The following is an 18992-nucleotide window of genomic DNA, read 5'->3' as shown; positions in this document are numbered from 1 at the left end:
GGCAATCTTACCTGTTCACACAAAATGTGCAGAACAGGATTTTGATCAGCAACTTCTGTATGTATGTGAAACACAGTACAGAGAGGGTTCGTTATACCAAGGCAGATTTAAGCTGCTCCACATCCACCAGACTGACCCCGACCACTAAGTTGCCTTGACAAAGCCACAGGAAAATTTATTAGTAGGAAAATCTTGTGCAACTCAAGAATTGCTACAGCCTCTCCTGTTTCATCTGCAGGCTGATCTAGGGTGAGCAGGACAATGCCTGACGCATTAGCCACATGGTGACACTTATGGAAACCTTCCAGGCACTTAAAGGCAGATGTGGGCAACCTTTACCAATGCTGCTATAGACTTTTAAATGCAAATGCTGCTAGTAGACTTTTAAAATATCAAAAAAGCCATTTCTCAGCAGTTATCATTCACATTTTAGTTTAGCTCATGGCATTCTTTGTACCTGCTTTGAATATGTTTGTATGCTACCTCCTTCCTCCTCTGTTTATTTCAGTTTAAGGTAGCTCTTTCCAAGATGCTGTAAGCACTGTAGTCATTAAACATCACACTTGTACCTACTATTGCCTAATATTTCTAGAGAGAGTAACCATCTGCAAACATATTGTTGAGGTTTATTATGTGACCTTTGCAGTTGTAAGCAGTACAACCTCACTAGCCCACAAAGTTTCTCCTTGAAAGGAACATGAATATTAAAATGGTATTTAAGACACTTCTCTCCCCTTCTTTCAAATGTAGCCATTTCAAGAAATTATTATGATGCATTTTCTGACTTGTTTTTAGCAACAATTGGCTAGCTTGTGTGGAAAGAACATTTTATGAAGTCAGAAATTAATACAAAACTCAGTTCTTGCACTGAACTGCATAAAGACTCACTCCAACTAATGAAATCAGTAGAACTCTGGTTTAAATGCAAAGCCCTTTCTCCACCAAATTCAGCGCACTATAAACTTTAGAAAAGAACAAGCTAAAAGAAACTCATCCATCTGTGCATTAGAGTAAATTTGCTTTTTCTGTCACAACCATAGCATCATTCTAGCAAGTTTGAAATTGTCATTATATCTATTTTGTTAATTCATGCATAGCAATTTCATTGATGCTAAAATGTCTTGCTGAAGGGCTCTAGGAAGATCTATGCCATTCTGGACACAGGGATATATAACAGACAAGTGTTGTATATGGACATTTCAGATAAGGTGTAATACGGGCTAGAACACAATACAAGGGAATTTTTACTTTACCAAACACTTAAGAGCCAAAGTCTTGATGACAGTTAGTGACTTGCAGTACCAACAACTCATAGGAATTTGCATGTGTGTTTAGGGACTTTTGAATCTCATAATTCAGTAAAAGAAATAATGATCTTTATCCTTCCTCTGGAAAGAAAATACAGGAATTTTTAGTTCATTTTTGGAAGGATGGTTGTTTAGTTTGGTTGGCATTTTTGTTTTAAAGACGACTCGTTTCCTTTGCACTTTGTAAGGAAAGAGCTCATTCTCTGTCAAGTTAGAGTTGATCACACTACTTAACAAATGCATGCCAGAATATGTTGAGTCCTCAGCACCAGCTGTTCACAGACCCACTTCTAATGGGCTGCATTACTTGCTAATGTAGACACAGACAATATATTACATTAGCTAAAGGAATAGCAGTTACTTTCATAGTTGTTCTCCCTGCTTGGCTGCTGGGTGACACAGAGAGTTAATGGACAGAGATCGCTGTTTTCCTGCCAAATTCTCATTTTGTTGTTGCCATGTGGGGCATTATCTCTCTATTCTTCTATTTCTTACACAGGGCAAGGATTACAACGCAGTAGTTTATTTTTCCTAGCTCCTATAATACAAGAAGAAAACAACCTGGAATGGAGTAATTCCAAGAGCTGCAGAGGATACAGCTTTATATATTTTGAGTAATTTCCATACTCATTCCTTGCCCTGAAGATTCTGCCATTCCCACTAGGAATATATTGCTGTCTTGTTTCAGACAAACAGTGATAATCACTACAGTAAATTTGATAAACAATTATTTCTCTTGGCCCTTGACCAGCAAAGAATTTCATTTTAGAAGGCATATTGCTCTATTAGCACTTCAAAGATTGTTACCCAGAGCCCATCTATTTGGAAGCAGAATCTCAATTTTTGGAGTATGGACCTCCCAGGAACTCATTCATTTTTAAAGATACTCAGTTCTCTACAGTTAAGCATGTTGCAGTTTTGTTAGATCAGTGCCTTAAGGCCCTTATCTGAGCCTTGAGATAGTGCCATGGTAAGGAGCAGGTAATGTTAACTTTAACACAAGATTTAACAGGTGAGAAGTGCCATTGCCCATGGGGACTTTGTACTGTCACCTCCTGCTCTGTGTGTATGCACATATGTGTGTATCTTTTCAAGTATGCTGAGGACAACAGAGGGTTTGTGGTACCTTGCTATCTTTTGAAGACTTCTGAGTATTTAGTATAATTGCCTCTTTGGAAAATACCAGTAGAAAGTGGGACAAATGGATCTTTAAAAACAATACCCCCATTGAAGTATTTCCTACATGTGTCTCATATTTACAGAATGTTATGTGCAGCAGACCAAGCCATCTCTAGAAAGTATTTAACCATTCGTTCAGGTGATATGACCTCCTAAGAAGGGTTTAATCAGAATTTACATACCAACCAAATGTAGAAATCACTGGCAGCTTTATAACAGTTTTACAAGGAGCCAAATTGGATGCATAACCTTTAGACAAAAGTTGAATCCAGTCACTGTGCCTGTTTTCAATCTACCTGTCTCTGTAGCTGTTCTGGTTTATGTCATATTTTTGTTGTCTAAGTATTTCTTCTTCCAAATCTCTGTACTTTTCTGTATAGCAGGCCTGGAGTATGCACCAGAGACTGTTGACTAATGTGTATTTGTTGCCAATGGCTGTAAGGAAAGTGAAAGTGCAAAGCAGCAGGAGTGATAAAGGGGGGAAAAGGCAGATGCTCTTGCATTTCACAAAGCAGAAAGAATGTTTTCTATCTGCAGTAGTGGCATTGAACAGTGACAGAGCACCAACAGAGAGCTGTGGTATGTTCAAGGGAAGAAGGAAATTACACATTAAATTACAAAGGCATAAAAGTGCATAGGACATGAGGATTAGGTTATTTCTCTAATATACAAGTTTGGGATGGATATAAAGTGAGAGCTGATGGTATGTTTGATAGACATAGACTCCGATAAACAGAAGAAACTCTAAATAGGTCAATTCTGGGGTATGAATCTCAGAAAAAAAGCAATGCATAGTTCCCTGTTCGCAAGGATGGTGCTCTTACACTGATGACTTCCCTGGGTGTTACATGTCCCTCTAAATGTAACTGCTATCAGGGATAAGCTGCAGTGAAATGGATTTGAAGGTGCCTCTTGGAGACAGCACAGGGTGTGTTTCAGCCTGCAGACTCCCTGAGGAAGCTATAAAAAACATCCTTTCAACAGGTTTGCAGCAAAGCTACAGCTAATTAAACAACTGCAGGTGATGAAACACTGGTCCTGCAGTGCAGACAACAGCTTTACTACTACTAAGCCTAATTCAATCCATTCCTGTACTTCCTGGGCTTGGCCTCCCTTTGTTTCGCAGAGCAGCATCTCTCCAAGAGGCTTGGGGAAACTGCCCAGTCCTGGGAATTTGTAACACCTGTGTGGTACAAAACCCTCTGCAGATGCAGGATGGACAAGGCTTGGTGTACAGTCTGGCTCTTGGCCCTCTGCAGAGGCACTGCTCATTTGACTTTATTTGAATAGATTTTCTGTGAGTCTCAGGAGATGCTGCTCTGTCTGCTGCCTGAGCAAGCTCTCACTAGGTGTGAGGCATGCAAATGTCAAGTTTCCCCTCTCAAAAGAAGATATTGTACAGGCTCAGGTAACTGAATTAACTGTGATTATACAGCAATCCTTCATTTGTCTCATTTTCTTACTGTTATTTAGTTCTTCCTTATCCAGGTAAAGCTTGGTGTGGGTTCCTTCATGCAAACACTGAAAAACTTATTTTGTTAATGAATTGCTAATGTCACACTGTGCATTGTAAATCACAGGAAGTGCTATTGGGACTTGACACAATGATCCAAAAGCGTGAAGGGTTCCTGATTAATTTCTTTGCACCTTGGCTCATATGGCGGTAATGCTGTTAGGTGATATGTCAGCTTCCCGAAGGAACATTTTCTGGAGGAAACCACAAATCTCAAGCATATAAAGTGTATTTTTATCTAAGAGATTTAGCTGGAGTTGCCACTTCCCTGCTCTCTTTCCTTTGATAAGTATAATCTGTTTCCCCGTTCATTTCAGCTAAAGCTCGTTTTAAAATCCAAATACTTTGAAAGGAGGCTCAGCATGACAGAATGGAAATAAACTTCCTTGGCAAGCACAGCCCCCTTCTACCACCCACAAATTATGTTTTGGGTGGTTTTTTCCTCCTTCAATTAAAGAAAAATGTTAAATCATAATCTTACATACTAAAGAGCAGTGGAAATTATAGAACAGGATACATGGCAAACATTTGAGTATGAAGTGAAAATGGAAGCTCAGACTCTGGGCACCACATGAAGGGTAGAAAGAAAAGCACAGTAACTTCCATTTTCATGCAGGGAAGTATAAAAACCTAATCAGGATTCATTCCACCTGGCTAAAAGAAAGGTGATACAGCACAAGAACAGCCTGTACTCAGTGGAAGCTGAACCCAGAGCTGTTTTGCGCATGGTGCTCATAAAGAACTCTATTCCCCTTTGTCATTCTTCTATTTATCTTAGTATTTTCACCCTGTCTTCACGTTATCTCCATTAGTCTGAAGTCTGCACAAATTTACTATGCCAGATTTTCCCCCCAAGGTAACTCGATGAATGACGTAGTTATCATGTGGATGAACTTGGCCCACTATCCATCTGCTTCCTTATGGGATTAAACTATTGGGTGAGATGAACTCCAAGGCGGGAAATCATGAACATAAAGGATTACAATTTTGAGAACAGAGAGATAAGAATTCAAGCCATGTTTACCTACACTGTTGGCCATAAAAAACCTAAAAATTTGGATAGGTAAATGCCTGAATTTGCACCTCAATCCTGTAATTTCCCCTACTTTGTTTCAATATTTTTCTGATTTAACAAATATGATGTGTCAGAGCAACAATCTATGTTATGTCAGCAGCTGTGCATCCAAAATTAGCTTATGATTACATTCAATAATGTACTACAGGTACCTTGCCTTTTCTAAATAACTGAGCTTTAGGAACTAAGTTTTCTGTTTTACAAAAGATTCTGTGTAAATTTTTCCAAACCAACCCAAAACAATACTGAAACATTCACAGCTTCAAATACGAAGTCCTTCAAAAATTAAATAAATTTCAGGTTCATCAAAAGCTTTTTTCTCATTTCTAATTTTATTTTCTAATTTCTAACAGTCATTCAAAATTGGAAAAATCAAAATTCAGTATGTTCAAAAAACTGAAATGGAAACTTCAAACTGGAACATTCCACTGCAGTTTTCCTTCAAAGAGTCAAGAAAGAGAGCATGTCTGCATAAATGCAGGTGACAGAAAACATTTTTAGAACAGGGAAGAGCTCCATCACAGGAAACATCTAACTAGTGCAATAAAAGAGCTCTTCAGTTTGAATTCTGCTTCTCTGGAACATAACAGAAGTGTTCAAAGGCTCCTAGACACAAAAAATTTACCCCTATCCTGCAGATTCAATCATTGTGATGGGTTCTTCCTCTTTTAGGATGCTAAACTAAGGAAAAAAGAGGTTTGTTCCTGCTGCTAATTCTCTTTCTCAAAGCTCAGGATAGTCCTTTAAAACCAAGACAACCTTTCTGCATTCTTTCCCCTTCAGGTTTCTCTCACTAGATAAAAAGTACCCTCTGTATAGAGCACCCTTAGTAGAGAAGTGCTGTTTCATGCCTAACCTCACAAATGTCTGGCTTGCATGATTCGGGACTGACCAGTAGTAGACAAGAACCCTTTAAAAGCTCAGCTCTCCCTGTGACATCCTCATTAACACCCTTTTTAGAGGTAGAGACTAATTCTAGGCAGCACTGAAAGTTAGTAGTGGTAAAGGCACCTCTATCCCAAAAGCCAAAAAGGTCATTTTGATTCCACTCACTCTCTCTACCCTCTGTGAGTGGACCAAAGGGAACCTTTTTTCCTTTTTTAACTCTGTATCTGAGTTGCAAAGACAGACGCAATGACAATAAAGGGGAAAACATGCAGAGCTGCATTACAAACTAATTCATCAGAAAACAGAGCACGCCTGCCTTAGAAATTTGCCTGCAGCTCTTGTCTGCTGTGATATTTTTAAACTGCCTGCAGGTTGCAGATTTTTCAGTGGTCCTCCTATCAGTGTACACAGAGGATTTAGCAAGGCACAAGTTCCATTACCATGAATTTAAGTTACCAAAATTCCCAGCACATTAAAATTCAGCATACTTCATCTTCCCATAAACTTCTTGCTGCAATTTGCGTATTCACAAGAGGGCATCCCGAGTCTCTTGCAGCCTCTCTCCATGGCAAGGTCAGTATAACTTGGCTCTGCATTCCTGATGTTTCCAACTGCCACACATCAGCCTGCGGAGTGCAGCCTGCAGGTGCTATAATCAGCAACCCAGGCATCAAGCTACAGACTTTTTGGCTTATCATGAAAAACCCAAGAAGATAGACCCAACTGACTGAACCCAATGCTCAATTTCTCAACATTGTTATCACCCAGACATGACCAGACATGATCATTTCAGCACCAAAAACATCTGCTGTACAAGTGAAGGCTATATGCAGGCTTAAGGCACTCTTCCATCACACATCCAGGACACAAACTTCACAGTACTGCCAGCAAACTTGCCTCACTTCTGTGGGAGGCTGGATGGGATGGAGTCAGGACTTGACATCTGAAAACAGGAAAGCTTCAATGTGCAGAAAAACTGCACGATCCATGCACAATTCCTACAGAGAAGGGACTAACAGGGAAAGTAGTCTATTTATGTCACCACAATATTTTAAGGAAGCAAGCAATGGGGCATTTTTCAGAAACACTGATCAAACACAACTGCTGCTGATGTAAACAGAAGCTGCAGATGCTCAGACTTTCTGAGGGGTCAGACCCTGCAGCCAAATATAATGAATATTATGGTTTGTTTTCTTCTTCTCTGTTGCCTGGTTTATTCTGCAGCCCAGAGCAGTACTGCAGAGCAATACCCATCAGGTCAGAACCTCTCCCCTCATCTGATTTGAGATGTCTGAGACATCAGTTCCTTCACACTCTTGACCACTGTTAGGAGCTCTAGAAATTACCCCAGCTAGCACTGTAAGAAGCACTTGCCCCGCATCATCAGCAGGGGCACAGCCACATTCATTTCCACCCCTCTGACAGACACAGAGCAGATGACAACTGTGTGATATATGAGGGGTTTGTTTTGGATCCGGAGCTCCAGCACAGAAGCCTTTGCCTTTAGTAGGGTACAGCAGGGACTTGAAGGTAATTTTGATATAAACAGCCAACAAGCTTCAGTCAGAGCAAAATGCTCTGGCCCCACAGGGCTGGTGACTGTCTCCTTGTGGGACAGTGTGCGACCAGTCGGTCTGTCTCAGCAGTGATGGTCAAGCAGAGCCTGGCCTCCCTGTGTTGGGTGTAATTAAAGCTGCTGTTCTGTGGGTTAAGCTTGTGCTCACTTGACCCTGTATAATGACTGTCCCTCATCCTTCTACATTACACAGCTAGTTAAGCTGTTGCTCATTTCTCCCTGCTGATATGGAGAGTCTTGATTTGGCTCTCGGCTGTTTATATTTTGCAGACATCCTCTATGTAATTGCATGGCCTGGCCCCAGGCTATCAGGCTCTGGGAGAAATAACCGCATTATTCCACAGAACAGTTAGCATAATTAAAATATTGACTGCAGATTAAAAAATGTGCTGAATATTTTACAGAGTGGTTGGAGGGTTGGCAAGTCTTGGCAGCTTGTCGGCTGCAGGAACTGGCTGATATTTAGGTGCGCCTTCTCCTTCAGCATTCATTGCTGTACGTGGGAACTGCTTTTTGTGCTGTCAACTTCTTATCTCCTAAGCAGCCAACCCACAACCAAGAAAAAATGAACTGACTGGAAATGAGGAGCTCCAATGGCTTTCTTGTGATTCTTATTGCCAGTGAGACCATTTCCTTGTTATTTATGACTTCAGGACATCTGTCTTACTGTGTCTCTATCTATTTTTATTTGTGTCCATCTCTCCAAATGCACAGTGTAGGAACTGCATATGGTGAGAATGTACCAGGTGATAAAACCATTTGCTTAAGAACTGTCTGTACCATATGAGAAGCATTAATAAAGTTAAAAAGCCCACGAAAACCTCCACTGGAGCATTTGTTTTAGCTGCTATTCCCTCTTTGACATTCGATTTCTATCTCTATTTCATCTGTAACCAAAAGTCTAAGGCATAAAATCCTTACATTTCCACAACCAAAAGGGCAGAAGGGGATGGAAGAAATGCAGTTGACAGGGCTGGTAGAAACTACAGAAGCACTGATCACTACAGGGCACTTAGGGAATTCTTAGTGCCTTTGCAATATCTCCCTATTCTCTTTCGTAGGGAAATATCTGGGATAATAAACATTGCTAGAGACACACAGGTTTGGGTTTGAATGCCTTCCTGGTTCTGTCTACATCCCCTGCTATCCGGCAAAAAAGGTAAAATGATCTCATGCTACCAGTGTTAAACAAAACATGTGGATGATGCCTAAGCCACTTTGCAGACACCTACATCCTGAATGAAATGCAGTAGGATCAGTAACTTGCCAAGGTCTTGCTTTAAATCAGCTTCTTATTTAATCTTCACTTACATGCTTGAGAAATTCCTGGAATGGTAGGAAGTGTTTGAGCAGCAGTGCAGTCTCACAAGCAAGGACCAGGGACAGCTGAGCTAAGGCTGTCCTCCACTGTACCAGGGACAAGGGTCTGGTTTACAGTCTGATCTACAGCTCTTTTGAGATGAGCTAATTTTGTGAACGTTTCCATTCCCACTCAAGGGATGTCACAAGGAACGGCCAAATGCTATTTTCTGAGGTTTCTATTACAGCTTTAAAGTAATCATAATAGCAAATTAATAGCAGATCTACTCTGCCATTTTCCATTCTCATTGCCATCTCTGTGACCAAGAGCAGCTCTACTTCTTCAAAGCTTATTTCTGCAATACTTCTCATTTTTCAATACGCAATTAGGAAAAGGAGCATGATATCTTGCCACTCCAGCTGTGGTCTGTAGGCTACTGCCTTCCTTCTGTACTAGGCTCATTCCTGCTCTCAACTTAATATTGACCTCCAAACAGTAAATCATAAATATCACCTTGGGTACACACCATTCTTTCAAAGGCAAAAATATATTTTTATGTACTTTTTAAATCTCTTGTAAATTAAAGCCCAAGATAAACTCTGTGGAATGAGACAAAAGATGCTCTAAATTCAGTACATAAAAAGAGAAATTCACTGCTCATGCACAATGTGGGGGAACAGGAATTGTTACAGCCTTTTCTCTGCTCTGATAGTTCACATGGCCAAGTTTTTAGTTTGCTTCCACTGAATGATTCATCTCTATTACCAGTATTTTCAAAATTAAATGGAAGAGGAGGAATGTGTTCATTCCCCTGCTGTGTTTAATAATCTTCCAAAAATTGCTTCCTGTTTACTTGGAAATCCCCACCTCCGTGCTGTGATTTAAGCATTTTCACCGTGTTAACTTAAAGCCTAGAAGATGCTGTATAGTTTTTATCTTGCAGTCATAAAGCAATTTATGATAAATGTTGTTGTTGTTCCAGAGAGAAATTACTTGGAAATGTGCATATGTTCATAGCTCCACATTGCTCATTTAAAACATAACTGATTGTTGAAAAAAAATACAAATTGTCATTCAGTTTTTATTCATGTAATACATCTGATGACTGATGGCAACTTCTCTTTTAACAATCACTGTATTGGTGCTCAAATACAAAGCTCAGTAAAGCCATCAATAATCCCATTTATGGAACTGTGCTGCTTTCATGGTACTGGCTAGCACTGCACTAAACTGTGAATAGTCAGTATGTATTGTTTCATGCAAGACTTGTCTATAAGCAAAACTTACAGTGTATTTTCAAGACAAAATATTAAAAGTACCTAAATTGCTTTTCCAGCTGAATTATTATCTCTGAATTCCTGTGGCTTGGCTGGACAAAAGGGGAAGAATTTTCCCTTTAGCTTCCTCAAGGAATAAATTTGCACAATGGTTCTAGGATTTTACTTACGTAGCACATATCAAACAAACTATTCTTATATAAAAGATTTGCATTAGCTCACATAAGTCAGTGTGTTCTGTGTTAGCTTATGTGAAAAGAGTTCATTTAAAAGGCAGCAATATCCTGTGGCCTGAGAACAGAACTGGAAGCTGGGAATTCAGAAGGGACCTGAGCTTTCTCACACTTCCTCTCAGCTTTTCATAAAGGTCTAAATTTTTCTAAATGAACATTACATTTATGTGATTAACTGGAGGCCGCATGGGCCTGATTTACAGATGTGTTAAATTTCTGCTGCTCCTATTAAAGCTATTGGGAGCTCTCAACTCTCCACATTTCAGAAGGCTGTAATGCAGTTACATGCAGCCCTTGGGAGGGAGAGTAACACCGTTACCTTGGTGAGTACCAGGCATGGACAAAGGTAGGAAAGCGGTGAAATAAAGCATAGGGTGTACAAATTCAACACATCCCTCTCTCTATGGGCCCAATAGCCCTGATTAATCCATGAGGGACAGCAGCAGTGGAGATACTGAAATATCTGGCATCCAGACAGGTACTCTGCAAGACCAGAGTCAAGAGAGCAGCTGGTAGGAAGCACTGGGCTGGCACAGTGAGGGTGGACGCCTCTCTGGCTGGCATCCCTCAGCCTGGCCGCCGGCTCCAGCAATGCAGAGACTTTCTTTCAAAGTCTTGCACTGCTTATCTCGGTGACTAGACTGAATGCTTGTTAGCTGGTGAGCCTCCATTTGCCTCCCCTTTTTAAGTCTATGCTGAAGCTTTTTGTCTAACAGCTGGCTTTCCTCTCTTCCCCTCTCAGATGAGATGGAGCAGTCCCCTGCAATGCGTTCTGACTACTTGGTCTCAGGGATTCGAACTCCGCCAGTGAGGAGGAACAGCAAACTGGCAACACTGGGCAGGATCTTCAAACCATGGAAGTGGCGGAAAAAGAAAAATGAGAAGCTAAAGCAGACATCTGCAGGTAGGATGAGAACAACAGAGTGATGCCGCACAGAGCAAAGCTTAGCTTGGGTGAAATTTGCTTACATAGGAAATGCTAATGGTGACCTGATCTAAACCTAATTCAGAGATTTCAGCATGTTAGAGATTAATTATGTTTAAGGCTAGAAAGAGCGCATACAGGCTGACTTCCTATATAATACGATATAGTACATTTAGAAGAAAAGGTCAAAATATGAGAGTGAAGCACAAGCCTCGACACAGATTGCTTTTCGTGGGCTGTCCCCTCTCCAAAAAAGGCTACATTTATGGCCCCAAGTATCATCACCCCTTTTATTTGGGGTCAAGATTATATAGGTCACAGTAACATTATGAAAAGTGACAGGAGGGAGCTACAGCATGTAAAATGCCTTCCCTCAAGCAGCTGTCTCTGTGGTGAAGGAGCCCAGCACACAGCACTGCATGCTCTCACTAGTCTCCAGGGATGTCCCAGGAGATCAGAAAGGAGACAAACTCACTTGCCTTTTCCTAAGATAGGATGGTGCAATTCCCTCCACTTGCTCCAATATCCTGTGGAGTGCCACAGTAAAGGACACTGCTTTCTGAGGCAGCTCCAATGTGCCATATTAAACAGCATGAAGGCTCAATATCCCTGTTGCTCTGCACTCAGTGTGATCAGACGGTAGGTTAGATTGTAAATTTCAACTCTACATGTGGGTGATTTTACAGCTGTTTTAACAGAAGAAAGCGCACAAACAGTCCATGCTCCCCGAAACAAAATCCTTGCAGTTCTTTCCAAGCACACAGTAGTTGAGACTAGAGGGAATTTCCATATTGCATCTTTCTCACTCCATTATATGAATACTCTGTTGTTAACTGGTGCTGTGTGACGCTACTATTTTGTGCAGTGCTGGAGAAGAAGATGACAGCACGACAAGGTCGGGATGAACTCATTAAGAAAGGCCTTCTGGAGATGATGGAACAAGGTAAGTAAAAATTCTTCATCTTTTTTATCAGAGTCTTTTTCAGGACAATAGGAAACACATAATTGCAAAAGAAGAAACCTAACAATCAAATAAATAAAGAACAAACCTTCAATTGAAACAGAGAGGAAAATTCAGTATCTGAATTAAGTACATCTTTCTTCAAATTCCACCTTGCTGCAATCAATCCATGCAGTTTAATTTTTGATGGTTTACCATCTTGAATGCAACTCCATCTTCGCTTGATTTATACATGATGAGAAGCTGAGCTGGTACGTATGTTTTATGCAATTGGTCTAAACCTAGCTAAATCCTACTGCCAAGAAAGTCAGCTAAAGCTGATATAAATATAAACTTAAACATACAGATGCATTCAGCTAACATGTACAACCCATAAATCCAAATCTCATAAAGTGATACTAATCTGATGTTTTCAGCTGTCTTTCCGGTAAACCAAGTTTGTGACAAAACATATTACCATTCTGCCTGTTTTTCATTCACATGGAAAAGTGAAACATTTGGTAGTGTCATTTTAAGGCTTTCCTGAGTACAAACCATGTTCAGCAGAAGTCATTGAATGAAAGATGATAAAGTGTCAGAAACATGCACAAAGGACTGTGGTTCTATATATCCCTGCTCCGAAGCCCTGACAGATGCTCAAGGGGGACAGAGATCTGGGTGACTATTCTGCGAGATCAAGTGAGCTCCCAGTGTTACGGACAACATTCCAATTGGCATTTCTACCTAAACAAAGATAAAAAAATAAATCCATCTTTATGCTGAAAACTTTATAGTAGAAAGCACTGTCATGAAGAAAGATTGACCTTTTGTATTTGACCAATCTGGTAGATAGAAATAATGTTCTTTGAAACTAATAATCAAGTTTCTTTGTATAAAACAAATACCATACCTATAAATAGCCCGTGGGACAATACTGAGTGATGCTACACTTGAGTGTAACCAAGCAACTGAAGAGTCAGAAAAAGAGCATTTTAAACAGGATTTTTTTTTCATTGCAGTAAAGCAATTTTAATATTATTTTAGTGGATATTTTAACATGAATTTTATCTTCAGGTTAAAAAAATAATCTATCAAACCATCAGCTTATTCTAAAATGGAATTTTTTAGAAAGCTTATTTTTAATTTCTGTCCATTGAACTCTTTGTGTCTCTCATAATTCTAGATAATTAGTTGCCCTGTGAGAATATTAGCACTATTGGATAGAAAAATATAGCCCATTTCTGCTAGGAGTATGGAAGTTCCCCATAATCCATGAATTTGAAGACATGCGTATCTAGAGCTTTGCAAAAGACCAGTAAAGTAAAACTTATGTAGAGCACATTAAAAGGTAGTAATACTAATGAATCAATAAATCTCTTGTGTGCATAAAGAACTGGTAGGGAGGAAAATAGAAGATGCTAAGCTGCAAGATCACTTTAATGAAATTAAAATAGTTTAAATAAATACGTGTAGTCCAGTGAGAAGTGATGACAAGCTGTGCTTTTAAAAAGGCAGCTGCAAACAGACTGCTTACCTGTCTGTAATAAAGTTGTATAGAGCTCCTATAAATATCAATCAAATTTTCAGTACCACCGTGCTGCCCAGAAAGGAAAGAAGGGCTAACAGTCAGTTGAAGGACATTGCAGCCACCTGCAAGTTATTTTTCTTTACAGAGTACTGTGAATCTCCAGGGTTATTTTATTATATTATTAGGAGAAGCAGCTTATTAACTGGAATAAAAAATTGACCCAAATAATTCTCAGTAAATGATTAGTGCCCTACTTGGACTGAGCTGAAGTGGCAACAGTTTCAAGGCTAAGTCCTCATTTATGCAGTAAGTTACAATTGTCAAAGCAGCAATACTATGCTAAAAGACTACAGTAAATCCTAAAATCCCTCTATTTTATCAGGCTCTACTCCACTTCCAGAGACCTGATTCCTGCTCATTTTCATGAATAGCCCAAACCGGGATGAAGCTCTAGTCTGAGACATCTCCAAATGTGCTTCATGCATTTACAATAGCTGTGTCACACCCCAGTTTCGTAGCACAAGATCTGTCAAGCAGCATTTTGAACTGGACTGTTTGGCTCAGAGCAAACCACAAAGCTAGTGCAGAACCTGCATCAATCTGAGAGCAGCCAGGGTGAAATCGCACTGTCCTTGGTTTGGTGATGAGTCATCCTAACAGCTTATGTCACCCTTTCTCCTCACACAACCCCAAAACCCAGCTGCCCAGACACACTGCACAGACCAAGTTGCACAGCCTGGGCCTCTTCTGTCTGTCTCTCCTCTCCAGCTCTGCTCACACAGGGCAAATACCAACCTGCCCCTTGAAAACTCCTGAACCTGAAATACAGCTTCACTCTAGGGAGCCAGGGTGCTCTTACAGGGGGCAGGGTCTGGCATACAGTGGGATTCATTCCCAACTACTTCTTCTGATTACTTTGCAATACTCAAGACTCTCTGCTGCTTTCCTTACCAGTGGATCTAAGGTCTGTGCTTTCTCCTGTCCCTGGACTACCTCTAAAATAAGGCGTTGGGACCCACTGCCAATCAAAGCAGCACATCCACTTTGATCTAAGCACAAGCTGATCATTTCTGACCAGAAACATCATTGTTGTGAGTCTCAGACACTCCTTGACAGAAATTCTTCAACAGGGCTGTCTTCTGCTTGTCATTACTTCGTTAGTCATTACACTTCCCATCAGCTGGGATCTGAAGGAACTCATGTCTCTGACTTCAGTTTCATGGTGGCACAGCTGTCAGCAGCTTGCCTTTCTGAAGGATGTGAGGGACGTGCAAAGCAGAGTTACCTTGCAAACATTTAAGGAGCTTCCCCCGATATCTCTCCCCATTGTGAGCACAAAACTGATCAGATGTAGCTGTACTTACAGCAGCGAGAGATAAGGGCTGCCTGTCAAATAATGCGGGCAGCTGTTAATACACCGATGATTACATACAGGCTGCCTTCACAATGAGCTGAAATGTAGGCAATGAACTTTTTCCCCCTCCCCTTCCCGTATCATAGCAACTGTACTACTGCAGGGGCTATTTTAAGAACAGTAACTTTTCACCAAACGTGATTATGAGGCAGACTGAGTGAGCTCAGCGTACAAAAATACTGCATCCCTTCCGCAGCATCTCTGGGCCAAAATCTGATACCCTTACCCAAAAGGGCCATATATTACGCTGCAGATTGTCCAAATAGTATTAAAAAGGGGTAGCTGTGAATGCTAGCTATTTTAAATCAATGGTCAGGAAATTTGTCATGATATTGCAAGAAAACATAGCCCTGTCAGGAGCTTCCAAGCAAGGAGTGTCTAGGGCTGAGAAATACAAGTTAGGAGGTCAGGGGTGGACAGCAGACATGTTCATCAGCATGGAGCGCTGGCTAGAGCGGAAAGTAATTGCTTTGGTTTGCAATAGTGATGTAGATCTTGTAAGTTCTGAGAGTCATGAAGTAAAAGGATAGTTTGTATTCTGAGGACTCTTGCCTGAATAGGAGAATGCTAGAAAAGCTTCAGTCATCAAGATGCGTGCAGCTGCAGGGATCACTGGCACAAAAATCTTTCAGAGTAAGCAAAGGGAGCAGTTTCTAGATCTGCATGAAGAGGGATTTGAATTTCTGATGAGCTCAGTCACACAGGACACGCTTTTCAAAGCTGAGTAACTAAAACTATGCTCAAAACCTACATCCTGGGAGGGAATATTATCAGCCTTGTCTTCAGTAAGGCTCCGGCATTACTGCTGGGGCAGCTGGATGGCAGCGTGCTGTGCACAGAGCCTGACACAACTCAGACATATCAGACCAACCCATGCACGCGCTGCACCATGCGCTCTGCTCGTGCAAGGAATTGCCTCCTCCCAGAGACCTCTGATTTCCCATGCTTGTTCTCATCTCCCACATAGCAGGTGCTTCCAGAATACAGTGCCCTTCCTGTACATGCACAATGGCCATTTGCCCAGGCTGCTGGATGCCGACAGAAAAAGGTGCCCTGCTGAGAAAACTGGGTGGATATTAGTATCCAGATGGGCTGGTCTCCACAAGTTTTGCATTACAGATGCTCAACACTGTTAGAGATCAGGTGCTGCTCTAAGACAAATCTCAGTCCCCTGAGCACTAGCAGCTTTGAGACTCACTCTTCTTAAGAGAATAGCAGGGAGTTTCAGCTTTCACTGCTCATGGTTTAGTAAAGATTAAATTATTTGGTGTTTTAGATACCGAAGGCAAAGCCTGCACTGGTGACGATGCCACAAGAGCAACGCAGAGTGACCCTCCAGCCCCTGTGTGCCACGCACTTGCTTCAGAAGAGGTGCAGCAAGAGAGTACAACAGCAGCCACAACAAATGTGACCTCGCTTGGTGAGGAGCTGCATTTAGATGAGCTGAAGGAAGATGCAGGTATTGGATATAAAATGTCTTCAAAAAATTATAAAATGTTAAAAAAGTATTTCTGCTAAGCTGCTTTATGAGGAGTCAAATGTGTACATGCATTAAAGGGTCAGAGCAACTTGCTCAGCTCAGCCCATACTAAGTTAGCAATCAGTAATTAAAAATAGTGATTTTTGAGACTTACCAAACTGAGGGACCACACAAAGCTTGGCATAATGGGATTAGCTGGATTATGAGACAATCCAGTCTTGGCATGGTGCCCCTTTGGTATTAGCAGTAACTGCTGTGAAGATGAAACAAGCTTCTCTTAAAAACATTTCTTAAACTTCTGTGCCAAGCCTGAAATTTTTTGTCCTAGCTCGGGAGAACAATGTCAATACACAGCCCACACTGTCCATATTATCACCCTGTCTAAAACATGCTGCAAATACAAGTGAGGTTCAATACCAGGAGCACAGATAAGCTAATCCAAGCTCCTTTCATGCAAGTGTGCTTCGGCAGAGCTCATCCGTGACAGCAGTTCCTTGGGACCAGAGCAGCCAGGTACAACCGAGCAGCTGGAGGGTTTCCATTCACTTCCTGACAACCAAGAAATGCAAAGCTGCAGAGATAATGCTTTATCCTAGTTTGTGAGGAGTGCCACGTAGTGATTACAGATCCTCCTGCCCTCTGGTCAACCTTTACACCTTCTCCATCTGCCCTGGTTGCCTTTTGCTCTCCATCCCACGCCTTCATGCCCTGCTTTCGCTGGGGTCCCAGCCCCTGGCCACTTTTGCCAAGCCCACCCCTACCTGCTGTGGTTTGCTGAGCAATGCCCTCAGCCTGCTTCAGCAGCTCAGAATGGAAATCATTCTCTGGAGCGTTTTCCATTTCTTTGCTTTATCCTTTCCAACTTCCTTTTCCTCCTGTCCTTTCCATCCCCATGACGCATGCAATTTTGTTCCCTTTTGCTGTTTCGCTTTTATATAATATTGCTCTTCTGGCCCATTTGTAGCTCCACTCCAGTCTTAACTGCTTTGACAACAGAAACTCTTCTGTCTCCCAAAAAGTATCTCTCCTCATGTTTGCACATCACAAGGATTTTTTTAAGCTTAACAACACCTTTCCATCACCCATCACCTTCTTCATTTCAACTACATGTATTATTTCATCAAGAAATATCCCAAAGCACTGTATGTGGGCTTCTAAAGATTTATCCTCTCTCTTTTTTGTCTCTTAAAATAGAGACAAAATAGAGAATTGGACACAGACAGCTTCTATTAATATATGCCCTTAATGCTGTTTTCACTTCTCTTCAAACTCTATTTTTTACAGCTGTGTTTGGTTTTGTATCACCCTAAAAATTAATTGAGGCAAACCCCATCCATCTCCCTGTTCTTAGAACAACCAGATCAAGATCTTAACCAGAATCCTTCAGGCACTGCTATTATTAGCAATAATACTCTTTTCTAGAGCGTTTTATTCCGTATCACTAAGGAAATTTCTTTCTGAACTTCTAATTCTCATCATTGGGACAGGCTATCCTGGGAAGATGGCACTAATAATGTATCATGTATTTAACTTCATGGCTCTGTGAAACCTAGTACTATGATTTAAAATTTACCTTACACTGCGTTCAAAATCATGTACTGAGGCTTTCAAAATCATCCCAGTTTCTTCTGCCTCTTTCTATAATTCAAGTTCCTTTTATTGTCTCCCTGGCACAACCTTTACCCTCTTCTGTATTTCTTTTCCTACATTTTTTGAGGTGTCATTTTTCCAGGTTCCAAAAAATAACAGTGGGATTACGTTCTCCTGTCTCCCTGGTCTGTGAGCCTCCACTCCTATTTGTTGGAAATCTTCCTACCTATTTCATTGGTGGCCTCTGGCTTTTAAAATAATTATTGTTGATCTAGTCTTTATGTGCTAACTTATCCCTGTCTGTGCATTCTAGCATTCCTGTCTCCAGTGAGTCCGCCTTAAAGAATTCATTGGGTGGGAAAGCTCTTAAAAATTGTCAGAGTGTATTGTTGAGTTTATTATAATGTCTGTCCTTGGGCTCAATCCAGGCCTAGTACAGTAGATGTCTTTCCACAAATTCATATGAATATTTGACCAGCCAGCAACAAAATGAATATATTTGCTTTATACCCAATATGTCATATTTCATCCTGAGGATGTGGGGTGAAGGTCAGGGAGGGGAATAGGAGGGAACAAAAGGAAATATTTGTAGACTTTATGTTTGGTTAATACACAGATAAAGAACAGCCTAGGCAGAAGGAAGGCGGCTTTTCACACCTAACCTAGCCAATGGGCTTGGAGGCAGTCCCAACGGGAGGATTTCTACTTAGGAGTGAGATGGCATTTTGACAAGTGGCACTCCATGAATAATTAGCCACTCTGGCAAG

The 18992-nt window shown here is 41.0% G+C and overlaps 1 protein-coding gene across 1 annotated transcript in view; it reads left to right on the top strand.

The window, feature by feature from the left end:
* PHACTR3 (phosphatase and actin regulator 3) overlaps nucleotides 1-18992 on the top strand; it is a 112817-nt gene that overhangs the window by 48382 nt on the left and 45443 nt on the right. Inside the window, exons 2-4 of the mRNA XM_059827436.1 lie at nucleotides 11091-11252; nucleotides 12139-12216; nucleotides 16432-16614. Of these exons, the coding sequence (XP_059683419.1) occupies nucleotides 11091-11252; nucleotides 12139-12216; nucleotides 16432-16614 (423 nt within the window). The remainder of the gene's footprint in view (nucleotides 1-11090; nucleotides 11253-12138; nucleotides 12217-16431; nucleotides 16615-18992) is intronic.

This window comes from Gavia stellata, chromosome 20 (assembly GCF_030936135.1).
Source record: "Gavia stellata isolate bGavSte3 chromosome 20, bGavSte3.hap2, whole genome shotgun sequence".
NCBI classification, from domain to species: Eukaryota; Metazoa; Chordata; class Aves; order Gaviiformes; family Gaviidae; genus Gavia; species Gavia stellata.
Note: the sequence above shows the minus strand (reverse complement) of the source record. Positions and strands in the feature narration are given on the sequence as shown.